The following is a 27,218-nucleotide window of genomic DNA, read 5'->3' on the forward strand; positions in this document are numbered from 1 at the left end:
AGACAACTGGCAGTGTGCCCGGCAGGAGAAGCCCACCTCCAGACAGACAGGCAGGCAGACATACGCACACATAATTATAAGGTACAATTGTGCAGGCTTTTAGGTACCATTTTAACCTGGAAGCTTCCATTTAGTTTTACTTTGACTGTAAGCGACTGCATTTAGGACCACCAGATGGGTCGGATGGCTTGCCTTTATTTAATTTAAAATGGCCATTTGCTGTTAAGTGCATCAGGAGCAGGTCTGAGCTTGGCTGGGTGACCTTTTGACATCAAGCATTCTGTAGTTAAACAAAAATAGGAAACTGAATTATTTGTAAATTGAAGCATCCTATTAAAATTAATTTCCCTTCTTGAAACATGAATAAGGAACTGTTATATGCAAACTTTTTCTTTTTAAACACAGTGCACTCAAAATAACAACAAACTAATCAAACTGCACCTCATTTGAGTTTATCTGCATTTTGTCGCTACCTTGTGGACACAAAGTGCATACAACCAGCTCTTTGTTTACATCTTTTGTAAATCCTTTTAAACAATACATGGAAGCCAATCCCCACTATGACATCATATTCCAATTTTCCATATTCTTTCCATATCTCCTAAAATAGAAAACATTCAAAACTGGGTCAATTTCTGTTGAAACATACTTTGTTGTTGATCGGTGGGCTGCACATTTCTTTCCCACTGGCAATATCAGTGGACCAATTGAAAAGCTTGATCCCAATTGTTTTTATCCTGCGGGCTGTCACGGTAGTATTATTATTATTCTAAAGGCTTCAATCCCCAGACATGAGCTCATATCATACACTCATGCACGTCCTTATTTTGATCTGCAAGCAGTTTTTCAAGCATACTTACAGGAGAAATTTCTAATAATTCATGTTTTATTAATGTTTTAATGCTTCAGGCTTTCACTGTCATAAAGGCTCCTGGAAAGCAGCTAATTGCACTGAAAATGGCTGGAAGACAACCTCCACTTTATCCAAGCATATATCAATTTATCATGCATAATGCATCAGGAAGGGAATAATTGATCCTATTATTCAAGTGAGTTGCATAGTATTTTATTATATTATGAATATTCCGTCTATTTACACTTACTCTTGCTTTGCTGTTTTTATGACAATAGCAAACAACTCCACTCTTCAGTTGTTGTTTTTGGCTAAATTATAAGCTTCTTACATACTTCTGCTTTCCTGAAATGTACTTCAGTAATGCATATTTGTGTTTTTATTAGCCCAAAAAATTACTGGGATTTTTAACCCAAACAAAATAAAAAAAGGACAATAAATCTACATTGGCTCTCATTTACATTTCAATAAAAAAAATATGTTTGACCCAATTAAAACTATTCCAAAACCGAAATTTAACCAAAGTCGACATGTAAGCTTGCAGTAAAGACATTTATTCATATAACCAAAAAAATGCTCCTTAGGTTGTGATTAGAAGAAATAAAGTGAAATTCAGCTGAGGGAAAAAATCCATTAAAATGACATTTATAAATACAATGAATGTGGAAAGTGGATTTCTCAAGGAAATAATCTTTTCACTTAAATCCATGTCGATGTAGACAGAAATGTCAATTGAAAAGGGCTTCACATTGAAGCACTGTAATTTGACCTTGAGAATAAACATTTCCCAACTCATATCATAATGAGAATCACGACACTCCTCAGCCAGAAATACATCCTTCATTGTACTCTGCTCACACTCTAAGTGTCAGATGTTACCAAGCAGAGGTTCTTCTTCATCTCCCCTCCCTTCCAACCTCCCCCCCACCCTTCCACCCCTCCATCCTCTCCTCTCCACCACCCCCTCTCTTTCTCAACCTCTTTTCCATCGCCGTTCCCATCCCGCCCGCCCGCCCATACGTCCCGTCGAGACGCGGTAGAGCGGATGGCTCGTGTCGAGCTCAGGTGCTTCCGGGGGTCTCTGGAAACGGGTTTGCACCCCTTTTTTTTGTCTTTACAGGGGGATGCCCACTAGGGATGCTTTTTACAAGAGGATAATCCCACTTGGAGGTGATTATTTTTGAAATTTTTGGGTGTGGGGGGAATGAAGAGCAGTTTTGAGAAGGATCTCCTGAGGAGCATCTTGACTTCAAGCATAAAAAAAAGCTAATTGACAAGCAGACGGAGGCGTGACATCCACCTCCGAACTAAAAGAGAAGAAGAGAAGATCCCCCCCCACCTCCCTGGACTGTTCTCGCCCACCTGTGCGGAATAAGCAGAGGACGGCATGGCGCACGCCGCCTCGCAGCTGAAGAAGAAGGCGGATGAGAACCTTGTGGCGGCTGAAGAAGAGCGGGAGAAGGAACGAAAGCGGGCCAGGAAACGGGCACGGTGCGACGTCAAGAAAAAGGTAGAAAGATGGAGGGCTAGAGTGAAGGCTTGGGAGACTCCAAAGAGGATGGGGTGGTCGTTTTAGGTAGTTGGGGGCTTGTTAAATATTCATGTGTATTTTCCTTGTTTTTCAATGCAGGAAATGATAGAAATGTAATGTAATGAGGTGGTCTTTTTGGGGGTAATTTCAACCCGAAATGGAGTTTGATTGCTTAAGGTGTGTTTGTGCATGCGCGCAAGCAGTCACGCCCTGCGGTCGGCGGCGTGCGGGTCGGCCGCGTGGGGGTCGTTAGAGTGCGTTTTCCACTTGAATGCGCACACGAGTGCCATGTCAAAGTTACAAGATGGTCAATTCGTCTAGAGGGGAAATGGCTAATAGTTATTTGCTGGAGGATTAATATTTTAAATGATTTGTTGTTGTTTTTTATAGAGTGTGGGTTTTATTAGAATAGGGCACCACCCTCAAAAGGAGAGGTTTTTAGAGAGATTTTTTTTTTGGTTTGTGTCGTTATTCAGTCTTTTATCAGGTAGTATTTTTGTCTGGCCCAGATAAGGAAAATGTTGGAATAATTGGATGGAATGTGTCTGTGTGTGTAGGTGTGTGTTGGTGGCACCCCAATGGTTTAAAGAGATGACATTTGGCAGTTGGCTGGCGAGGTGGTGGACTGGTTTTGGCCAGACTCAGGTTATTCACTGTGAGCTGTATGACTTCAAGGTCAAAAAATGAATGTGGACTTTATTCCTTAATATATCACTGGAATAGCTCTGTGCATTTTGCCTGAAAGGAGACCATCTTGACTCTTTTTTTTTTTAACTATTTAATTTTTTTTAACCAGAACCTGGGCTCTTCTAGACTTCGTTTTTATATTTTGTCATCTGTATGATGCAGGGCGATGTCAAACTGAATTACTCAACACACAAACTATTTAGAACATAGATATAACTCCCTTTATTTACTATTGCTGGAGAGCAAAACTAACATCAATTTTAGTGTCATCCAAATGGAAACAACCTTGAAAAACTAGTAATAATGTGTCTCTTTGTGTCACTTGTACGTCAGCACATAACATAGTGACGTGATTTTGGTAGAGTGGTAGTGAAGGAGTATCTCCTATTCAGGAATAAATCCATAGTTGTATGGCCTGAGAGGCTTCTTCTTGGCACCGTGATGGAAAAATGATCCGCTCTCTTTCCTCTCCACACCGCAATTACCTTTCAGCTTTTTTTTCTTCTAACCTTGGCCTCACTTTACCTCTCACCCTATGTCTCCTCCACTTATCCCTGTTTATAAACGGGAGCAATAATAACAATATCAAAAGCACTCCATGATTTGTTCTACTTGCACATTTAACTGAAATGCACAAATATAATGGGACAAAATAGCATGCATCCATATTTTTTTTCTTTTGGAAGATATATACTAATATCCTGCAACCTGTTTCATAAACAAGACAATTATTAAATCGTTATTCATTCCATGTTCGCTTAAGCCACCAGAGTGCAGTACAGTGCATCCTTACATACATTGAGATTGTGTACATAAAAATGGTCACTCCTACAGTTTTCTGTTGTAGTAGTAGTCATTTTTTTCACACAGTGGAAACAAAGTATACACCTGCCACTCTACATGTCTGTTCATATGTTTTGTTAGTCTATCTACAGCGTTTATTGTTTTTGGTAGGGTTTTGTTTCCTCTATGCGGGTGTGCGCAAGCCCAAAAGATTCACTAAGGACTAAGCGTTTGAATTATGGAAGACTTCCATTAGAGGGCCAAGGAGGAAGGAAAGACGGGACGTGACAGGGAAGCGGTGGCAGTCGATAGGGAAAAGGGGGTCTTCAGCACCCTCGCAGCAGCAGTAAAATGTAAATCTTTGCACGTGGCAGTCAGCCACTTGCCAGTGCTCACAGTTCGATGAAGTCGTGCTATAATTCAGTCTTCCCACTTGGGCTTCAAGGCACAATCATTATGGAAATTATTCTTGACGGGGATTAATTTACATATTGACATAAGAATTTTCATTCTGTACTGCTTATCCTGACCAGGGTTGCAGGGGGTGCTTGAGCCTGCCCAAACCCACTATGGGCAGCAGGCAGAGGATAACTTGTATTCGTTGCTAGCTAATTAGAGGATGTTAGAATAGTTTATTAAATTGTCTTTTATGGGCCAAATAGTCTTTTTTAAATGTATTTTTTTATGTCAACTTCCCATACTAAAAGAGATTTTACACCAGACTTTTAAATGAACCTGTATTTTCTTCATTAACAATGCAACCCTAGTTTGTTATGTGCTCTTTTTGTCTGCAAGAGTTGACATTTTGTAGTGCGTACTTTACTTCTAGGTGGGTCAGAGCACCACACACACATTCTTGTCATGTCTGTGCTTTTTGTTCATTTATTCATGAAGGAGTGCTCTGCCTCTGAGGAGCTTAACCCACGTCAGCACCACGCCAACGGATGCTAACCCTTTTTTTTTTAGTCCTCTTTGTTTTCATACTCATATAGATTCTTCTGATGTTTATGTGTGGAGTGTTTGCTTTTTGAAGGAGACTTAAAACATAGCGTTAGGCTGACACTCTTGTTTAGACTGGTAAACATGGCCGCCAGCTGGGAATGCTGCCAAGTAAACATGCAAAGCAATCAAACATTCGTCCGCATACGTCATGCCCTTTTGATGCCTCTGTGGAAAAGAAATCAGGTGTACAATTATAGATGCCGTGAGTGTTTTTATCCTCTTCCATCTGAATCTGAAGAGCCGGGACTGCAGTAGCCAGCTGGCCAATCAGATTGCAGCCTTTCACAAGCAGTCAGAGGCAGGACAAAACACACACACATACGCATACAGACACATGCACCTCAATTTTTTTTTTCCATGCAGATGGTTTCATAACAATAAAGGACCAGGAAAAGGAGTCATCACAATTCTGCAGTCACACACCCTTATTTGAATCAATTCTGAAGTCAAAACTCTTTAAAAATGTCTACATATAAAAACATAGTCAATAACAATGTCATTTATTGGTCCTGAGACGATGCAGTTATAATTGACTACAATTGCAAAACACTAGAAAGTTCTGCATCATTTCTGCAGCAAATTTTAGGAAGCTGGGTTTCCATAGCAACCCCCGGTCCTCTCGCGCTAATGTTGTCGCATGTCATAAACTATTGGAAGGCGGATCATTAAGCTTGTGTGTGTGTGTATGCGGCCAGATGCGTTGTTTGACAATGTCATAGATACATTAATTTAATAGGCGGGTTATGATTGCTGCCTGTCGATCACAGACGAGATAAACAAGAATAATCCTGGTTTGTCGTCGTTTGTGTCTTTTTTAGTTGAAAGAAAGAGCCTGTCTATTTACTGGAGAGGTGGATGCATGTTAGGGTAAATGTTATATATATGCTGTATGTATGTATGCATGCATATGTACAAAAGTAGAGGCTTTTAATGGAAGCTGTTTTGTGCTGGGTGGACGTAAACAAAATGTACTTTGTTCCCAGCAATCAGGATGGCTCCTCACATTCCCTTTAAATTAAGTTTGCGAGAAGTGCACCGATTTCTTGACATGGCCAAAGTAGATATTTGCTAATTTATGATGAGAATAGCAGGAAGATCTCCATTAGTGGATGTAGAGATTACAAAAGTGTTTACTTGAAAAATGGCTACTATCCTAATAGTTTTTGTCAGTTTGTCAGTTTAGTTCAACATTATCCAGAGAGTCAATGACAAAGTTACATTGTGTGTATCTTTAAGTTTTACAAGTCAAAGTATATCTCATTGTTAATTTTTGGGTAATAATTTCAAAATGTGATGAAAAGAAAATTGTTGGAATAACAAAGTTCTGCCAATACTTTCACTATGTTGTTGTATAGATACTAAATTAACTTAGCAGGCGCCTAGAAAGTGTTTTGCTTCTTTAATACCTGAAAGAACCTTGTAAATCCCACTAATCTCTATTCCCTCAAAGCCTCGTCTGCTGCCATCCTGTATTTGTTTCTGTCTGGCTATTTTGAATGATGTACACAAGGTGAAGAGAGGCCAACATTTTTCTTCTTGTTTGATGTTGGATAAGATGGCAACTTTGTATATTCTTTTGGCATACCTGACAGAAAAATGCGTTTGGGTGGAGGAGATTCTGGACGTGGCAGAACTTACCAAAGTGTGTAGTTGCGGCAGATGTCTTCTTCAGTTATGGTGAGTCATAGTTGGACAAAAATCCCTAAATTAGACCGACGCACTGTTTCTTCTGATTTGAATTTCTGCAGGATTTCTTAACAGTTCATACAGTCTGAATTGAATGTTCATTGATAATAATTGACAATTTTTATTAGTTTGACAACACAAAATTCGACTTTAAGCAACATGGCTTGGTTGGACCATCTGTCTCTTGTTGTTGTTGTTGAGTTGTACTATGTTCTGGACTATTTTCACCCTTACTTGGTTGGACTTGAAACCTGGGAAACGACTCCAGCTCACCCTTGTAACCGTATTTTCCCAACTATAAGGCGCACCACATTATAAGGCGCACCCTCAATGAATGACACATTATATATTTTTTTCCTTATATAAAGCACACTGGGTTATAAGGTGCCATGTCTATTTAGGAGAAAATTTAAGACTTTTAAGTGTGCCTTATAGTCCTGAAAATACGGTAAGCATTATATAGAAAAATATTGACATAAGACATCTGTTAGTTCTTTCTGAATTCTACGATCTTTTGTATAATTAGTCGACATTAGTACAGGAACTCATGCATCTAACCCTTCGAGGACCCCCAACCCCCATCTATGCTCTGGGCTTTTTCACCGCATGCCAGGTATTTTTAGCTTTGACATAATGCCCCTATGTCTCTCGACCACCGTCTCTCCCTCTCTCTTCCCTCTGTCAGTCAGTGTATGGCTAGCTAGCAACCGGCTCTCGGGTTTCACACTCTCCTGCCGCAGGCTGAGGCTCGACATGGCCGTGGAGGAGGCGGTGGACTGTCCCGTGGTGAGTCTTCATCTTGGGGTGGGGGCTTGAGATGGACCCTCTGAGGATAGGATGCTTTGCTTAAGGTCTATAGGGATTTGGATGCTGGTTTGAGGTCATTGTTTTGGGGGTCGTCATGATCTGCAGTGGCGTACTGCCTCAATGCAGTGTTGATTGAATGTATACATCCCTAATTATGGTGATGGGGAGGATTTGTTTGTTTTTTTGCGGTCTCCACGAACAGTCCTGGAGGTTGATGCATGAGCTTAGAGGACAGCTTTTCTTGGAGTATTAGTGAAGGTTACAAAGAAAACCAACCATTTTTTGTTGTGGTTTACCTGCAGGAAATGACTATGAGTCGTCGCTTGGTGTTGTTCATTGATCTGTCTGGTAAGCTCAGTTAAAGTTGGGTAGAAATCATGCTGGATCCAAAGTTTGTCTTTGAAAGACCTCCAGATATGATCATAAACTGTCCTAAACTAGAATGAGTGAAACTATAGTTTTTTCTGTTTCTCTTCTGGCTTATTATTCTATAGGTTGCTATGGTTCTACTCATGTTGGGCATGTACACCACATTTCTTGTTGTAATTTGAAACTATGGCTTTGGGGCATGATTTGGAAAACATCTGAAGGACCTGTAAATGATCTCATTGGGATTAAGACTTTAAGCTAAAATGACAGACATCCTGTACTGGGCATAGACTGCTATGAAATTTTTGTTGGCTCAATTATGGTAGATTGGTCAGTCACAATTTGTCAACTTTAAGTATCTAATGAAAATTAAATTCGCACCACCAAACCACTTCATAATATTTTATTACACTGACTTCTCCGGCTGTATTTTCATGTTAATTTCATGCATCTTCAACTTTCTTTAAGATAACCTTTTAAACATTTGAAGTTTGTAAACAACTTTTCTTACTGGTAAATAGTATGGAACGTATATGTCTTAAAAGCCACGGTTGCATTCTTGGTGTATCTCAAGTTTCATCGGAAGGCTTCTGGTTGGCAAGAGTAAGGTCAAGCGCCTCATGTTGTAGTCATGTTGTCTTTCAAAGTCACCTTGTGTAGCGTTGGTGGTCAAAAGCTGAAACTAGATTAACTGTGGAAAAAGGAACAACACCGTGAAAAGTAAACGGCAGTGCATTCTTATAGGGCTTTAAAACCAAACCTTTTGTTTGCTTCTGGGAATCCGTCTACAAGCTTTGTTCATTTGTTTGCTTGCAGACGGACGTAAATGCTTGTTATCTACGTGCAGCTCGCGCTGGCAACTTAGAGAAGGCGTTGGACTACTTAAAGAATGGTGTGGACATCAACATTTGTAATCAGGTGACCATTCTTTCATTCATTTATTATTTTTATTTGGATTCCTATGGTTTGGATACACCTACTATATCTCAATTCCTTTAAATTAACTGAAGGGTTTTAATATTCCATAGCAGAGTCTGAAATATTTGAGGTTGTTTGCATTGATTATTTAAATTCAGGTTGACAAACACTCACTTGATATAGATGCTACCTCAATATAACTAACATTACTAAGTTATCACAACATTTTCCACTTTTTTTAACTATTGATATAGTTTGTTATCTTTGCTTAACGAAATTCCGACGAGTTTGTATTTGTGTGTGAGCAGAATGGCCTCAACGCACTGCACTTGGCCTCCAAGGAGGGTCACGTGGAAGTGGTTGCCGAGCTCCTCCAGCAGGGCGCCAACGTGGACGCTGCCACCAAAGTGCGTGTTGATTACACATGCGAAATGACCCATTGATTAATTTTAAGATGAACTGAACATGCCTCATTGGTTTTATGTGTTTTATTTTTCTTATCCTTAACAGAAAGGCAACACAGCACTGCACATCGCCTCTCTGGCTGGCCAGATGGACGTGGTGAAGGAGTTGGTCAATCACAATGGCAACATCAATGCGCAATCACAGGTACAAACAAGGGCTGGAAAATACTCAAAAGAAGATGACGCACATTTATTCTGTTGATAAAGTTATAATGGAATATGTGTAACTATCAAGATATGCTATGATGAGCACATACTCTTGTTATCTGGTAAAAGCTATGGGGAGAGGTGACAGTAATGTGCATGGACAGTGTGCTAAGAATGAAATGTGATGAGGAGCTTTACCATCTTTAAATCCTCACAGCTATATGTAACCAATTAAAGACAGATCTTTTTTCTTGTTATTTCCAGAATGGCTTTACACCACTCTACATGGCAGCACAGGAAAATCACCTGGAGGTGGTCCAGTACCTACTAGAAAATGGTTCCAGTCAGAGCATTGCCACAGAGGTAAAAGTATAATAGATGTACACTTATAAAAGGAGTCAATCCTGCAGAGAAAGGGTTGTTGTTGTTGTTGTTTTTTTGGTTTTACAGTGCCTACTGTAAATTAAAAAGACCATAAGTACTAGTTTTCCTTTTACTGTTGGTTAAATATAGTCATTTACCCTGCCATCTCGTCTTAACCAATCAGATTCCTCGCCCCTTTTTCTTCAGGATGGCTTCACACCGCTGGCGGTGGCGCTGCAGCAGGGCCACGACCAGGTGGTGTCGCTGCTCCTGGAAAACGACACCAAGGGCAAAGTGCGTCTCCCGGCGTTGCACATCGCCGCCAGGAAGGATGACACCAAAGCCGCCGCCCTCCTCCTGCAAAGCGACCACAACGCCGACGTGGAATCCAAGGTAAGCCACGTTAACGTTAGAATCTGATGGCGAGTGGGCCAAGTTGCGGTTCCCCCTTTTTTTTGTTTGTTTTTACATTTCATGGAGTGCGTACCCATCATGCAGCTTGGTGCCGCCATGGTGTCAGTGTTGTGGTGGTACTCTAACCACCCCTCCATTCTTTCTCGCCCCTTTTGACCTTCTGTTTCTAGATGATGGTGAATAGAACAACAGAGGTACACACATTTTTCTTACTTTCCTCTCTTCATCCTCCTTCACCTTCACACACACTCACCATCGCAAAGCTTTTAGGTGGCTAGCACGAAACCTAAATGTTTTGCTTCCTCACTTTTTGTGCACCTGAAGCCTGCATTTCATTGACACTGTATGTGTGTTTTTGTTTTAATTTATTGGATGGATCCTCCAAATGTCAACAAAGAAAACCACAAGAAATTCTGTCCTGATAAACTAATTCTGGATGCTTATATATTGTATAGATTTTGATACATTATACATTTTTTGTTATGGTAATGCGTACCCTAAACCAATCTTATTTACGTCTTATTTTTAGTCATTTATGTTGATATACTTTAGTGGTATTTCAAGAAGCATTCTCTCCTGCATGTTTATAGTTAGTATTTAATATTTTTTGTACATTTTGCAGTTTTTCCAACAACTAAAAACTTTTCCTGTGTTTGCATGCATTTTATTTCTAAAGCAGCCAACACAGAAAAACATTCCTTCCCCAACTTTACCTCCCATCGTGCTTGGTTCTCACATTAAAAAACCCTCTTGCCATCTCCCTTTTTACAATTTCTGTTTTTGTGTTTATTTTGCGCCACAGAGCGGCTTCACGCCTCTCCACATCGCTGCTCACTACGGCAACATCAACGTGGCCACATTGCTGCTCAACAGAGGCGCCGCTGTCGACTTCAAGGCCCGGGTTAGTGCGTGTGGATATATATGTGTGTATATGTGTGTGTGTGTTTATACATGTGTGGGAGACGCAAAGTATGCATCGGCTGTCCTTGTCACTCTGCTGAAGGACATGAGTGTCAGTTGTCCCGTTGAGATGAACGTGTTGGGAAATATAAGATTCGAGTGAAAAGGATCGGGGGATCGTTTTAACTGGGTCACATTAACGTCAAAAAAATTCCAGTTATTTAAATTGACATGTCAGTCTCTGAGCAAAATATTGCCTATTTGATTCAGTTTGTTAGTTTCCTTTTGAGCCTTTGTATGCATATCTGACTCATTTGACAACCATTAGGCTGTCATCAAGATTAGGATTTTAACATAGACGAGATGTCACAGCTGCTTGTTAAGTTGTTTCTCTGATGTTGTGGAGATGGGGACTTCTATGCTTCATTTCTAATGAGACGTGTCACAGCTGACCTCCCCTCCCGAACTCTATGCCAAGGGAAATCCTCCCCCCTCGAGGTTGGCTCTTTGAAAGTAAACATTGTGAGCACCCCAGAAATAGAGCTTATTATCATTAAAGAACAGGGTAGCCCTGATTGTTGGTCTACAACTGAGATTTAACAACTCCCTCAACCCGAATAAGGGCTATAAAAGATGTATTTTTTTACAATATGCTTTCCTTTACATCCAGAATGACATCACGCCGCTGCACGTGGCCTCCAAGCGCGGGAACGGCAACATGGTGCGCCTTCTGGTGGAGCGAGGAGCCAAGATAGATGCACGGACCAAGGTTTCATGTCAATGATTCCATTCATGATGTCTTCACAAGCTTTGAAATAGCATTTACCGCATTCAACTCCTGTTTTTGTTATGCCAGGATGGTCTGACGCCGCTGCATTGCGGCGCTCGCAGCGGCCATGAGCAAGTGGTTGAGATGTTGCTCAACAGAGATGCTCCCATCCTCTCCAAGACCAAGGTACCCCCTCCGAGTGCTCTCTTATGCCATAATTCCACCGTTGACGTAACACATTTGTCCAGAACGGCTTGTCGCCACTCCACATGGCGACACAAGGCGACCACCTCAATTGCGTGCAACTGTTGCTGCATCACGACGCCCCCGTGGATGATGTGACCAACGACTACCTGACGGCGCTGCACGTCGCCGCCCATTGCGGCCACTACAAGGTGGCCAAGGTTATAGTGGACAAGAAAGCCAACCCTAACGCCAAAGCCCTGGTGAGGAAGTTTATTATTATAAGTTTACTTTATATAAGGCGTATTTGTACCAAAAAACTGCCTGAATTAAGGGTACGGCTTATATGTGCACAAATTAGACTTGCGCAAAACTGTGTACATGTATATTTCAAAAAGATAAATAGATAAAATGCAAAAAAAAAAATTACGTCTATAAATAAAATTCAAGAAAATAATAAACCATATCTTGCATAAAACTGACTTTTCACGACTATAAGGCGAACTTAAAAGCCTTAAATTTTCTCCAAAATAGACAGGGCAGCCTTATAATCCAGTGTGCTTTATATATCGTGGTCAATATGCGAGAAAATATAGTTTAACACTAGCTCTGAATTTCTCAGTACTTGCCGATTATGTAATTTTCTTGTTCTGTATTGTACATTCCTGCTCTAATAGATCAAGCACTCAAAAAACTTGCGTCTTCAGCTGCTGTCCCAGAGCAACAAAACCGTAGCGCTTGTGTAACGGGAGACGTCAGGGTGTGGTTAAGAGCCTGGCAGGGTCCAGAGTAGAGAGAAAAAGGGGAAAAAAGTAGCATGAAGTCATTGGACTGAGCTACTTGAAGCAAAAAAGCGGGTGGGGAGTGCAAACTCTTTACTTTAGGAGTGCATTCTTTCCACGTGGTCCTTGTCGGGAGGAGAAAGAGCAGAGTGTGGATTTTCCATTGACTGTTCCAGATGTTTTCTACCACGGCAACAGCGCTGTTTCTTTTCGTTGTTTGAAGTCGCTTTTGTCCTTCCTCTGTTTGTAGAATGGTTTCACACCGCTGCACATTGCCTGCAAGAAGAATCGGGTCAAGGTGATGGAGCTCCTGCTTAAGCACGCCGCCTCCATTCAAGCCGTCACCGAGGTATGCCACAAGTATACTCAAATAATTGAAAGAGAACAGACTTAAACACAGACAAATCAAGCTTTTTGTGGAAACAAAATTGACTCCTCTTCCCCTGTAGTTATCCTATAGGTACAGTACAGGCATTTTTCTCCCTCTAAAATGACGTGACAAGTGTTTTTTAATCCCTTAATCTTTACTATCTACTTAAAAGAGGTGGTGATCGCAAATCCAAAGCGGTGGTGTATCACTGACATGTATAATTACAGGCATATGTCACTCACTTTACCAGAAAAGTAGAATCAATGTAATATTTTTCTTCATGTTTCCAATTCATCTACTGTTGTTTTTAATTCTGTTTGCAGTCCGGCTTGACTCCAATTCATGTTGCTGCATTTATGGGTCATGAAAACATTGTCCACCAGCTCATCAACCATGGCGCTTCGCCCAATACCAGCAATGTGGTGAGTAAGAATTAAGAGTGTTAACATTATTGGGATTAAATTAAACAAGTTTAGTCAAACTCCCTAGATTTTGAGCATGTGATGGAATTAAGGGTAATTCTGAGCCACTCAAACTGTTACAGAACACTCAGATCTTATTTAGATGGTATTTTGCTATATATTAGTATATGTACATTTTTTTTTTTGCATTTTGATGGGTGGGCTGCAAAATATATTCTAGTAATCCTAGTGTAATTTACATGAAATATCAATGGGTTCACTACCCATGTGTTGAAACACACCTCTTTTAGTCGATTAATTCCATGTGTTTCCCTCTTATTTGGGAGTGGAAACGACGTAAACTTCCTGTTAGCTCTTCTGTGCCAGGAGAGGGAAAACAAAGAGAGGCAAGGGGGAAAGATATTGAATGAGATGAAGACCAAAGGGGGGGAAAAGTAGCACGCAGTTAAGTCGTCAACTTCAAGTGTTTGCTCGCCCACGCTGCGTCTGTGGCCGGGTTACCGGGGCGACTGCTGTTATGGGACGTCATTATGGTGTGTACAAAAATGGTAGAGCGTCATTTCCCCGCTGTTTTCAGACGGTTTAATCCAGGAGGAAAGTCAGTTTGTGGATTAAGTAGTGTTTGGGTGGATGCATCACTAAAGTGACTGACTGTGTGTAAGTTTTTCTGTTTGTTAGGGTTTGTTTTGGAGATTTTGGTGGGTGTTGTTTGTGTTTTATTTAGTTTTTTCATGTCTGGTTAGTGGAGTGGAGTTTGCATGTTCCCCCCGGGCCTGCATGGGTTTCGTCGGGTACTCCAGTTTCCTCCTACATTCCAAAACCGTTCATGTTAAGCTAATTGGACACTCTAAATTGCCCCTAGGTAAAACGGTTCAGAAAATGAGATGAGATGTCAGGTTTATTTATTTTTAGTGCTTATTGTCATTTGTTTATGTTTTTGGGTGTTGCTTTAGTGTTTTTTCAAGCCTCTTGGGTTTTTTGAGTTTTTTTTTACATGTGGTGACATGTTTGGGTGTATGTTTTTTTTCTTTCATTTTCATTTTCATGGGTATCTTTGTTCTTGTTTGTTAATCTGTTTTGTGTGTTTTTTTTTTTTTTGGTATTCCAGAGAGGGGAGACTGCACTTCATATGGCTGCAAGGGCGGGACAATCCAATGTAGTACGCTATTTGGTCCAGAACGGCGCACGAGTCGATGCCAAAGCCAAGGTACTTTGCGAGTGGGTGTATGGTTGCATGTGTCATGTAAGTACTGTATGTGGGCAAAAAAAGGCCATGTTGCCTCTATTTTTATTCTGCTGCATAATTGCTTGGATTCGGCTTTGCGAAAGGAGACTCTTGAGGAAAAATATAGTGAATCTCCCTTGGGATGCTGCAGTTAACATATTTATTTTGGTTTTCTCTGGGTAGGATGAGCAGACGCCGCTGCACATCTCCAGTCGTCTGGGTAAGCAGGACATTGTCCAACAGCTGCTTGCCAACGGGGCATCGCCAGACACCACTACCAGCTCGGGTTACACTCCCCTCCACCTGGCTGCCCGTGAGGGACACCGAGAGGTGGCGGCGGCCCTGTTGGACCAGGGGGCCAATCTTGGCATAACCACCAAGGTAATACTACGACAGCAAAGGTAGTGGTTCATGTTTGAGGAATGAAATAGCCATTTGTCTCCTCTTTTTGCAGAAGGGTTTCACGCCATTGCATGTGGCGGCAAAGTACGGCAAGCTGGAGGTGGCCAACCTTCTGCTGCAGAAGAACGCCACGCCCGACGCCGCCGGCAAGGTGAGCCCATCTGATGCTTTTCCTGGTAGTGTCTTTGAGTTCTAACCATCACTTTAACATTATGGGCGTGTCCAGAGTGGACTAACACCGCTGCATGTCGCCGCACACTACGATAACCAGAAGGTGGCCCTGTTATTGCTCAAACAAGGAGCCTCGCCGCACGCCGCTGCCAAGGTGAGAACTGTTCTTCGTTACCGTATTCATGCAGCAATGGGAATGCATTCTTTCAAAAAGAATCTTACTTTGGCTGTCCAAACTCCTCGGTGCCCTCTTGAGGACTGGAGTAAAAAGTCAAACTAGATTTTTATCGTCACTAGGGATTCATGTTAAACTAGATAGAGCCCCCTCTTTAAAAAAATAATGGTATTATCTCACATTTTATAAACAAAGTTACATTTTCGATGTTATTGTTTTGCGGTCCAGAATGGCTACACGCCACTGCACATTGCATCCAAAAAGAACCAGATGGAAATCGCCACCACCTTGTTGGAATACGGCGCATCCACCAACAGCGTGACGAGGCAGGGCATCACCCCGCTGCATTTGGCGGCGCAGGAGGGCAATGTGGATGTGGTGACACTGTTGCTGGCACGGGATGCCCCAGTCAACATGGGAAATAAGGTGAAACTTTTTTGACAATGCCCAATAAAATTTGGGGATGGAGTTTGGGTCATTCTCATGTCTGTCTTTGTTTCTTTGGCGTCCAGTATGGCTTGACTCCGCTCCATCTGGCTGCTCAGGAGGATAAAGTCAACGTAGCTGAGGTTCTGGTCAACCATGGCGCTACTTTAGGACCTGAGACCAAGGTGACCTCACACAAAAAAATATCTATGTTTTGTTGTTTAAGCCTTGGAATTGTTCAAAAATATAACTTTCCATTTGTTTGTGTCCTCAGTTGGGCTACACTCCCCTCCACGTGGCCTGTCACTACGGCAACGTGAAGATGGTCCACTTCCTGCTGAAAAACCAGGCCAAGGTCAACGCTAAGACCAAGGTAATTCATTCCACTGGCTGCTTGCCCGGATGTCATTTTTATGATTATTTTCTTCCAGCACAGTATGAGATTAATTTCTTTTTTTTGTTGTGTCCTACAGAACGGCTACACTCCTCTCCATCAGGCTGCCCAACAGGGACATACACACATTATCAATCTGCTTCTGCATCATGGGGCGTCGCCCAACGAACTCACAACAGTAAATATACACTTTTACACATTGTTAATCTCTTTTATTTGTCAGATCTTTAAATAATATGTTTAAAAAATCATGATTCCTCTGTAATTCAGAAGAAAATTTACCCGATTTATTAAATAAACGTTACTGACAGATTTTTTTATCTTTTATATAGAATGGGAACAGCGCCTTGTCCATTGCCAAGAGGCTCGGCTACATTTCCGTAGTAGACACCCTGAAGGTGGTTACCGAGGAGACGCTGACGACACAGGTATGTTGGTAGACAGCAATGCTACTTGTATTAGGTAGCATATTCATTCATTCATTTAACAGTGACACACATTGAGTCAATTAAAACTAGCAAGGCTGGCAAACTATTACATTACAGGAGCTTGTAGTCCCTCCTGTTTATCTTTTTTTTGTCCTGAACAGTTCTTATCAATCCCTCACTTGTTTGTCCTGGCTTATCGTGTACATTGAAGTTGATAATTGACTACCCACAAAGTTAGGGAGTGTATTATGTGCAGCTTGACAGTGGGATTTTTTTTTTTGTGTCGTTTGTGTAGACAGTCACAGAAAAGCACAAGATGAATGTTCCAGAAACCATGAACGAGGTGTTGGATATGTCAGATGATGATGGTAAGTCTTCCTTTTGTTTACCAAACATATCTGCAACCCATTTTTTTTTAACTTTCATTTTGTTTCATGCCATCTTTTTTACCCATAATTGTTTTCTTAACATCATTTCCATATTTCCTCTTTGACTCTTGCCTTCATCGTCATCCCACAGCCTGTCGGGCCAATGCACCAGAAATAATCACAGAGGACTATTTGTCCGATGTTGATGAAGGTACTTGTCATCTTTTCATCCATTTTTATGACTTTATTTGATCGCAGGCAGTTCTTAAGTTCCGTTCTTACTCTGGCCACATAAACCCAAATTTCCAAATTTAATGGCAATTTGAAATGTCATCGGTCCAGGACTTTGTAACCTGAGGACTACTTTGTATCTCCCCTTTTCATCAGCTCTTATCACTTACATTTCAACTCATACCTTCTTTTCTTATATTTTTTCTCTCGATAGTCATGTTTTTTCTTTTTATAGTGTTTCTAAAAGGGTCAAAAGGTCATCAAATTGCCCTGGCTTTGTCCCAATACCCTCGCTGTGCCTTTTGTCATCTTAGTTACACACATTTCCAATTTGAGTGTGAAAAGTGGGTTTTAAGTGTGCTGTAATTCTTTATCCTTTGTGTAAATTGACAGGAGAATGCTAAAAGCCATTATTGAGATGCATGGCAACAGTTTTACTTTTATTGAACATATATTATATCTGCTTTTTTTGTAGGTTTACATAAAAACTTTACATTTTTACCCCATCTTTCCCGCTTAGCCGCCGATTCACCCATTTTCATATAGGCGGCAAAAGGTAGCGAGTCAGCCTTTTCTCGCTGTTGCCATGGCAATGGCACACAGGGTGTTTGAATGGAGTGGGTGCCCATGTTTGCACTCTCTCTCTCTCACACACACACACACACACATCTGATCTATTGTCAGTGTGGTTCACACAATTTGGCTAAAGCAAACATGGATGTTCTCATTCAATGTAGAAGAAGCCTGACCACACTGAAAATGTGAAGATGTAAATAAAACTGATATATGTTTTATTTCAGATTTTTTCTTTTTAATCTGAGTCCAAACCATCCGCTGGCTTGGCTTTTTATCTCTGTTTAGTTAAGAAACGTCACGCTTGTGACAAAATAGGGCTGAAAATGGTTTGTTTGTGCTTTTATTCAAACAGAGATGGATTTTGGAAATGTCTACATCAGCTATTCGTGTAAGTCATAAAACTAAAACACCAGGTTTCATTGCAAGGCACTAACGGTAAATAACCATAATGTAGAGAGCGCTTTTTTCATGTCTAAATTTTGCTTATGTACGCACACACAGGTTCCCGCGCCATCTTGTTTGTTTTTACCATTAGAAACTGTGCAGTAAGGCATATTACTATTTGATTTTATGGGTATATATTTTAATATTCATTTAAATAGATCAAAGCAGGAACTTCATATTTGTAACAGCATCATTCGAATGGCAAATGTGCGTGTGGATAAATTCCCGCCCGACTTAAATTAGTTAGTTAGTTACAGGCAGACGCTAGCTTAATCAAGTTAGACAACTTTAGTGTGAGTCACACCCAGCTTGCTATTTGTGTCCTACACACACTCACACATAGAGGGGATTATCCCAGACTGGAGGGGTGGGAGGGGGAGAAGGTAGGCGGGAGAAAGCGGATCTGTTTACGTGATCGAGATAAGCAGAGAGGGAGAACGTTCCCAAAAAGTTGGGAGAAAAAAACCTTGCATGAAGTGCTTCCGAGGCAGAGGTGAGTCACGGTAGATCCCAAATATAAAGGCTTGGAATGTCACCAGATGGGGTCTGTGAAAGTTTAGGGGGGGGTGGTGGTTGACAGGCAGCAGCGGGGGTGGGCGGTCCGGGTCTCCTGCGGGAATGTTGTCCCTCTTTCATTCCCTTTTTGCCGCGCTGCGTGCACTTGCCGCCTTCTCCGCTTTCCCAATTCCTTCTCGGAGTTCATCATATGAATTTGCACTTCTAGAAGTCATTTTTTAAAATATGCATCTATTGATGTGTGCTGTCTGGTTGCCGTGACGATTTGGATTTCTTTAGGTCTTGAGTTTGTATTTTTTTATGTATGTCATTCCTGCAAATATGTAATTGACTCCTGTGTTTTTTTTTTAATTTATTTTGGTGGTACAGGCGACGACGCCATGACAGGGGACACGGACAAGTACCTGGCACCCCAAGACCTGCGAGAGCTGGGTGACGATTCGCTGCCCCAGGAGGGTTACATGGGCTTCAGCGTAGGGGCACGCTCACAAAGGTAAGATAAGCAATTAAGTACACCCTCCAGACTGTAAGAATTCAGTTTAAAAATACATATTGTCACTTATGCAACATTGATTGGGCCTGGCCGGAAATATCTGAGGAATGACACACTTTTGGCCGGCCAATGGGAAATTAGAAACATCTTTGATTACGTGGTCCCCGATACACATGTACACATGACGTATTAATATAATTCCTGTTAAAAAATATGGTGGAGTATGTTTAAAAAGGTTGTGTAGCTGCGTGCCATCATGGCGATCCATCCTGCTTTTGTGGCTCATGATGTTGTGCTCTCTCCTTCATGTTCACCCGTTAGTCCAAAAGTCAGGTAAGGCTGACGGCATGCTGCTGAAGCCCCCCCTGGACCCCCCATATATTTCTACTCCCCTGCTATTCCCACTTTTAATCCTCTTAATTCAGTAGATATTGTAGCGTTCCAGTCAGTGTTCATTTTTATTGATTAGTTTCTTGTATGTAGTCGTGTTGTTGTCTGTGCCTTCTTAGTGTGGTGATGTTGTTGTTGGTGACGGCATTGTTGTTGTGACATTTATGCTTTTTGTTCATCAAGCTTCCAGGGATCCGAACTGATTAGATATTGTCACCCAAATTGGGACGTTGTTGTCTTTTTGTGGTATTAGTCTATTGCTAGATAAATATCATAGCTAAATGAATTCACGTGCCATATAGTAGGACTATGTTTAAATACTCACAAAGCATTGAATTTTTAAGTGAAGTTTTATGAATGGATCTATTGGATTTTCAATTGTACTGTACTACAAATACCATCTTAATTATAATGTACTGTAATATGAATACCTAACAGTTAAGTTGGTTCTAATTGTCATCATTAGTGCTTCACCACATGTAGAACACAATATTTGCAACACGACTGCAGTACATTATTGTCTGGCAAGGAGAACTCTGTATTAAAAATACTCTAGACGCAAATTAGAAGTTAGTTGGCAAGTGTGTTGAGGAAAACGTGGGAAAGTGTGGTTTTGCTGAGACATTGTCGGGTCTGTGTAGAGAAAAGTGTTGTCATCCATTAACTGCTTCTCTTTCATACACTGCATCACTTCATTGGAGCGCTGTCATAGCTGGCAATTGTAGTAATATTACATGTTTGCTGTTGTTCAAGGGGACTTGCAAATATCCCCAATAGTTCAGATGAATTCATTTTTTATCGTCAGAAGATCCTAAGTTCCCAATTTTAGTTTAAATCCAAACACATGTTAGGGTTCTGGTTCCTGGAAGCTGCATGCATTTAATGTGATTTATCCCCCTTTTCCCCTTTTCTGTTCACTTTTACCTCTCCCTATGTATATACCTTGGTCCCCTGCCCACCTGCTCCTCAACGCTTCCTCCCTCCCTTCCTGCCTCCGTCACCCTTGTGGCCGTTGTCTTGGTATCCTGTGAACCTGCACACCGCTACAACCGATGCATCCACTACCGCCCCGCACCAAAGCCTGCGTTCCTTCAGTTCTGACAGGTCCAACACCCTCAACCGAAGCTCTTTTACGCGAGACAGCATGATGATTGAAGAGATTCTGGGACCTGGCAAGGACATGGTACGTAGTATCAAATCACTTTTCCTCTTATTTCTTGAGGCTCACCCAAAAATAGCCTAAAATGAGTTGACATTCCTGCTATAGGCAATTGGTATTTTAACACAAATGCTCGAGTGACTCGTGGACGTTTGGTTGCCAGTCTTTTGGTCGCCGGTCAATTGTACTTAGATATTTAACAGTGCTTGGATATTAAACAGTACTTAGATATTAAACAGTACTTGGATATTAAACAGTACTTGGATATTAAACAGTACTTGGATATTAAACAGTGCTTGGATATTAAAGAGTACTTAGATATTAAAGAGTACTTGGATATTAAACAGTACTTGGATATTAAACAGTACTTGGATATTAGACAGTACTTAGATATTAAACAGTACTTAGATATTAAACAGTACTTAGATATTAAACAGTACTTAGATATTTAACAGTACTTAGATATTAAACAGTACTTAGATATTAAACGGTATTTACTTAGATAAAAGTGTCAAAGGCAAGATTTTGTTCATTTTGTACACAAAACGTTCATTGTTTTGCTGGCTAAGTCATGATAAACTGTCTACTCCCACGCCGCTGCAGATCTGTAGGGAGAGGTCTTTCACTTTAGAACAACACAACAAGGTAGACATTGACGCATGGTGACGTTATTTTTTTCCTTAGCTGGCTTATCAGGTTCAGTTTGAATTTATTTCCATACATCACCCCACTATCATCCGTTGCAGAATTATCACCACAAGCTACAATGATGCCATTCTCCTCATTTTTATGTTAAGCGCATGGCTTTTTAAGCACTTTTTTCATTGGTGATCTTGCCGTCTTGTGTATAACTTGACGATATGGTGTCTGCAGCACTTGGCGGTGGCCAAAGACTGCGACAATGACTCCTTGAGAAGATACAGCTGGACGCCAGAAGGCATGGATAACGTCAACCTCGTCTCCTCTCCGGTCCACTCTGGGTAAGCATGTGCTTTTTATATGTACGGATCAATAAGAGTTTGGCGGACGGATTGTAATCTTTTATGCATAATGGAAGAGAAACATAATACAATACAGTTGTAAAAATCAAAGTTCAGTAAATAATGTTCTATCTGATCTATTTGAATTTGTAATTTTCTTAACGCTATTCTTTGGGACAACACATTTTTAGCATAGCAAATCCAAATGTGCCAAAATCAATGTTTACTGCGTGACAGACCTCTGTTGTCATCCATCCCGCAGTTTTTCCTCTCCGCTACCGCAGTACGACAGCAGGTGACGACTGACTGACTGACTGAGTGATTGACGGATGAATGGATGGATTGATTTGTCCTGGTTGTTGTCACCCAACGCCGCGTGCCCTCGATTGCGTGATTTCCGCTCTCACTCACCCCTCCTCACTCCTGTTTGTTCTCTTCCTACGTCAAATGTGGCCTTATCAGCTTGTGGTGGAGTTTGGAAGAACTTGGTTTTTGAAGGGCAGATCCCCGGTTGGTTGCTGTGATTGTTGTGAATTAACACCTTGATGTATGGATGGTACGCTTGAGTAGAATGAGAGATGCACGGTGTGGTTTTGACGCTCGTAACACTTTTGGACATCATTTAGATGTATTAGTTTGGGAGTGTGCATGTTTGGTTGTGAGTGTTAGTCAATCACGTTGTTGGCATTTATTTTTAAAATGCACTAGAATTCTACAGTTTTGGATTGAGAACCATTTGGGGAATTGGTTATTTAGTTTATTTTGATGAATGTAAATGTTTGCAATTAATGAGAATTTATTTTAGGTATATTATTATTAAAAAATTAAGAATTTTAGCACAGCATAGATAAAAACCTTGCAATATAGAGAGCACAGTAATTTTGCAAGAAATATTTGAATTTAACTGAAAGTCTAGGACTAAAAGATAACAACATTTAAAAGAAATGTACACTTAAAAATCTGTATTTTGCAGAGGTTTAAGCTACATTTTCCAAATACATTTGACATCAAGTAATGAGGAAAAACACAAGAATTTAGCTGTCATTTAATTGAGAAACCATGTGTCTCACTGTAATACTCATTTTGCATCCTCAATTTTGCAAATATAGAGCTTGTTCAGGGTCCAGATTGGATGAGGGCTAAAAAAAACAAGGTTAACCCTTAAAAATGTAAACGTTTTCTTTTTATCCTTCTCTTGTGTACACCTGCATGCTTCACTGCAGCACCCCCTGGGGTGTCAAGACACACTAGGGTGTCGTGTGAATGACGCACTTCTGACACTGAAGCATTTATGCCTAGCTTTTATCCACCAAAATGTCTCGTATCTTAAATCAATGCCATTGATCACTCATCTTTCCAGCAGTGCCCCAAAATGCTCTGCAGTTTCTATCTCATCCTCATCCTTCTCCTCTCCGTTTTCAGGTTCCTGGTGAGCTTCATGGTGGACGCCCGCGGCGGCTCCATGCGGGGAAGCCGTCACAACGGCATGCGCATCATCATCCCGCCCAGGAAGTGCACGGCGCCCACGCGCATCACGTGTCGTCTGGTCAAACGCCACAAGCTGGCCTCACCGCCGCCCATGGTGGAGGGGGAGGGTCTGGCCAGCCGGCTGGTAGAGGTGGGCCCGGCCGGAGCTCACTTCCTGGGGTGAGAATACCTCTTTTTTTATCATGTTTGACTTTGGGACCTTTTGCTAAGCGGCTTTTGTGCACTTTGCTTTGACGACATCTTCCTTCCGCTTCCTGCCCAACGCCATTTTCCATTTATTTGCGTGTCCATATGGTTGTGTGTGTCTCCAAACCTTTGAAGACTACATCAACCTTTCATATTCACCAGATAAAGAATCCAAACAAAGCTCATTTCATGCTTAGGAGCACTTTTTGATTTATCTTTTATCAATTTTCTGATTACAATGCAAGAAAAGCTCATATCTAAGCTTTTTAAATTCTTTCTTAAATTGCTAGTCCTATTGATTCAAATGTGCCCAATCCAGAGTGTAGTCTATTTCACCCACAATCATCTGCAATGGATGATTGACAGCCAATGTTCCCTCTAAGATGCGCTTGTGCACAATTGCGCACTACTCTTGTCTTCTCTGCACAGCAGCAAACATATGGCGCACAGTAAACAAAATCCAAACTTATTATTATCATTTTTTACCTCTTTCCCCATAATGGTGCCGTTTACGCTGCAGCCAGTGGCAGTAGCTCTGTCCACTCTTATGTTTTTCGTGTTTTACAGCATATTTTACATGAAAAATTAGAGAGAACATTGACATGCACTTGCTTATGGCAGGTTTGACACTGGTGTGCCCATAGCGAGCAGTAATGATGTCTCTCACACACACCAACAAAAAATTAGAGGGGACATTGTTGACAGCAATGTATAAGAAACCAATATAACCTCCCATTTTGTCACTTTGGACATTTGCTGGAATTTTGTACCGCTGAAGTACAAAATGTCCCTCCCACCAATCAAAGTGACATTTCACTGACGTCTTGGTTCATTGACCTCACGCCTATGTGTTGTGTCTGTCTTGTATGTGTTTTTTTGTGTATGACACAGTAAGCTACATCTTCCCAGAATGCCGCCAGCTCTTAATGAAGGCGAGAGCTTGGTTAGCGCAGTCCTCCAACTGGGACCCCAAGGAACTAGATTTGTTGGGTAGGAACATAGAAAAAAAAAAAGCATAGCAGCCATCACCTGATAATTCCCCCCGCTCTCCCCCCACACCCGTCACCCCAGTCCATACACGGCAGGCTGAAGCACCCCCAATGCTGATGGATGATAATTGTTTCACACTTTTGCCTTGAATTTCAGTTCCAACATGATGCTTTTTGGTTAGCGTGTTGTTTTGGGAAGAATTCGGCCAAGTATAAAATAGGCATCACTCATTAAAGGTTAGGGATACTGGGAACAAGAGAGTAGTGTCTCTACTAGAGTTTTAACTTTTTATTTAAAATACAACCTATTTACCCTGTGGCCTATATTGAATTTTTGCAAGTAATGAAAGGAACTGACCTTCTTTTGGTCATATTTTTTTAAAATAAGTCATCTCAGGGTTTTTTTAAAAGCTACTAATAATCAAACAATCAAGGTTATAATAGTATGCACGATAGTACTTTTTTAACCCTATTTTGGCAAAAGCTATGTTCTTCCTAAAACCACACTATGTAGCTTGGAATCCATGCAGTTATTTTGACTACTTTCATTGCAGAAGGCCATTGTTGTTTCATTTTGGCAAGTGTTTTTTTTTTTGATTGACAGGTTTCTATTGGCTTGTTTTGGGCTGTACTGCATTTTTAGGCTTGTGAATTTTGTTTCAGCGATTGCCTTGTCTCTATTGGACGCTTTTACATAAAAAACATATCAGTTTCCTTCTGGTGAATGTAATCTATGTCTGCTATCTATAAAAGAGCTATTATAGATCTAAAAAGAAATTAATTGTCCGTTTATATTGGGATTCTTTCCGGACAAAGCAAATCAATATGACTCTTGTAATAGTTACCAAAGAGAAGAACAATAAGCTTTAGATAACTGCATTCGACACAATGGGAAAACTTGAAATTGTTGTAATTCTTTAGGCGATTTCCCAAAAGATAAGAAAAACAACCTCTGGCCACTCTGCTCTTCTGTTTCTCTCTTTGTGTGGTCATTTTCCTGTGGTTTCATGCGTGTTTTGTGCAACCATGCTTTGCTTTAAAGGTTTTTTTTCCTCTTCACTGCTTATTTCAGTGCAGACATCCTGACTGTACCAATAAATGGCTGTAAAGCCTTGTTTCTACCAAGCAGCTTTTGTATTTGCAAGTTGCATTTGCGACCTTCCCTTAGTGTGCCACTGCTCTTTTGATAGGTCAACTGAACGCTTGGTAGTAACGTGGTTTAATGAAACACCAGACCGCCCATTCACATACTGCACGCTGTATAGCCTAAAGGTTGATGTCACCTGTTAAAGAAATGATAATGATAATGTTTCTTTTAGAATGCTGATTAAGGCAATATGTGATTTGTTCCCTACCAGGCCTGTGATAGTTGAAATCCCCCACTTTGGATCAATGAGGGGGCAAGAGCGTGAACTAATACTTCTGCGAAGCGAGAATGGTGAAACCTGGAAGGAGCATCTGTACGACTGCAAAACAGAGGACCTCCGTCAACTCCTCAATGGCATGGATGAAGGTAAATGTATACTTCTTTGGGGCCTCACTGAAATTATTACTTCATATTTATGTTGTTTATTTGACATGGTCATAGAACTGGACGGTCCCGAAGAGCTGCAGAGGAAGAGGGTCTGCCGCATCATCACCAAAGACTTCCCTCAGTACTTTGCAGTGGTGTCTCGTATCAGGCAGGAAACCCATCAAATGGGACCTGAGGGTGGGACTTTGTGCAGTCGTAGTGTCCCATTGGTTCAGGCCTCTTTCCCAGAGGGAGCCCTGACCAAAAAGATCAAGGTTGGGCTGCAGGTGAGCACAACAAGAACACAGATAATAGAAAATAATAATAGTCAATGTGTTTCTAATAGTTTTGGCATAGGAACCCTCATACAGGACTGACTGACTTTTGTTTCTGGTCTCAGGCCCAGCCAGTACCAGATGAGGCGGTGAAAAAGATTATCGGGAACCGCGCAACCTTCAGCCCGATTGTAACTGTGGAGCCTCGACGTAGGAAGTTCCATAAGCCCATTACGATGACGATTCCAGTCCCGCCGCTTTCAGGTGAAGGGCTTTCCAATGGCTACAAGGGAGACTGCACGCCCTGCCTCCGCCTTCTCTGCAGCATAACAGGTGAAGTGTTAACATTTGCGCAACTCAGTGATGAAACTATGGTTGATACCAGGACACCTAATATGTATTATAATTCTCTATTCCTTTGCCAGGTGGTACCTCACCTGCACAGTGGGAAGATATTACAGGCACCACCCCTCTTACCTTCGTCAAAGACTGTGTCTCCTTCACGACCAATGTGTCAGCAAGGTGAGAAGCCAGGCTTTTTTCCTCGCACCTTTGAATTGAAGTGTTAGATGCCCAATGCTTATTTGAAGAAACCTTGCAGGTTCTGGCTGGCAGATTGCCACCAGATTCCAGAAACTGTGGGTTTGGCCTCACAGCTCTACAGGGAACTGATCTGTGTGCCCTACATGGCCAAGTTTGTGGTCTTCGCCAAGATGAACGACCCGGTGGAGTCGAGGCTGAGGTGCTTCTGTATGACAGATGATAAGGTGGACAAGACATTGGAACAGCAGGAGAACTTTGAGGAAGTGGCCAGAAGCAAAGACATTGAGGTGCTTATTCTTGAATAAATATCCCAACTATATTAGATTAGAACCAGATCTGGTTCCTGACTTTAGGAAAATATGCAGTATTTACATTGTTTGGTGAAATTGCCATTCT

General features: G+C 41.3%; 1 protein-coding gene across 1 annotated transcript in view; it reads left to right on the plus strand.

Moving 5' to 3' along the window:
* The first annotated feature begins 1,883 nt into the window (after positions 1–1,883).
* LOC144211641 (ankyrin-3-like) overlaps positions 1,884–27,218 on the plus strand; it is a 43,113-nt gene continuing 17,778 nt past the window's right edge. Inside the window, exons 1-33 of the mRNA XM_077739036.1 lie at positions 1,884–2,363; positions 8,535–8,636; positions 8,945–9,043; positions 9,147–9,245; positions 9,512–9,610; positions 9,818–10,003; positions 10,195–10,218; positions 10,827–10,925; positions 11,595–11,693; positions 11,781–11,879; positions 11,942–12,139; positions 12,909–13,007; positions 13,352–13,450; positions 14,559–14,657; positions 14,859–15,056; positions 15,130–15,228; positions 15,304–15,402; positions 15,652–15,849; positions 15,936–16,034; positions 16,124–16,222; positions 16,323–16,421; positions 16,576–16,671; positions 16,967–17,039; positions 19,176–19,299; positions 20,770–20,872; positions 21,722–21,828; positions 23,251–23,475; positions 24,394–24,492; positions 25,850–26,004; positions 26,080–26,291; positions 26,405–26,612; positions 26,705–26,801; positions 26,881–27,109. Coding sequence (XP_077595162.1) covers positions 2,241–2,363; positions 8,535–8,636; positions 8,945–9,043; positions 9,147–9,245; positions 9,512–9,610; positions 9,818–10,003; positions 10,195–10,218; positions 10,827–10,925; positions 11,595–11,693; positions 11,781–11,879; positions 11,942–12,139; positions 12,909–13,007; positions 13,352–13,450; positions 14,559–14,657; positions 14,859–15,056; positions 15,130–15,228; positions 15,304–15,402; positions 15,652–15,849; positions 15,936–16,034; positions 16,124–16,222; positions 16,323–16,421; positions 16,576–16,671; positions 16,967–17,039; positions 19,176–19,299; positions 20,770–20,872; positions 21,722–21,828; positions 23,251–23,475; positions 24,394–24,492; positions 25,850–26,004; positions 26,080–26,291; positions 26,405–26,612; positions 26,705–26,801; positions 26,881–27,109 — 4,143 coding nt within the window. The 5' untranslated portion in view covers positions 1,884–2,240. The remainder of the gene's footprint in view (positions 2,364–8,534; positions 8,637–8,944; positions 9,044–9,146; positions 9,246–9,511; positions 9,611–9,817; positions 10,004–10,194; positions 10,219–10,826; positions 10,926–11,594; positions 11,694–11,780; positions 11,880–11,941; positions 12,140–12,908; positions 13,008–13,351; positions 13,451–14,558; positions 14,658–14,858; positions 15,057–15,129; positions 15,229–15,303; positions 15,403–15,651; positions 15,850–15,935; positions 16,035–16,123; positions 16,223–16,322; positions 16,422–16,575; positions 16,672–16,966; positions 17,040–19,175; positions 19,300–20,769; positions 20,873–21,721; positions 21,829–23,250; positions 23,476–24,393; positions 24,493–25,849; positions 26,005–26,079; positions 26,292–26,404; positions 26,613–26,704; positions 26,802–26,880; positions 27,110–27,218) is intronic.

The sequence above is a fragment of the Stigmatopora nigra genome, chromosome 18 (assembly GCF_051989575.1).
Source record: "Stigmatopora nigra isolate UIUO_SnigA chromosome 18, RoL_Snig_1.1, whole genome shotgun sequence".
Taxonomy (NCBI): Eukaryota; Metazoa; Chordata; class Actinopteri; order Syngnathiformes; family Syngnathidae; genus Stigmatopora; species Stigmatopora nigra.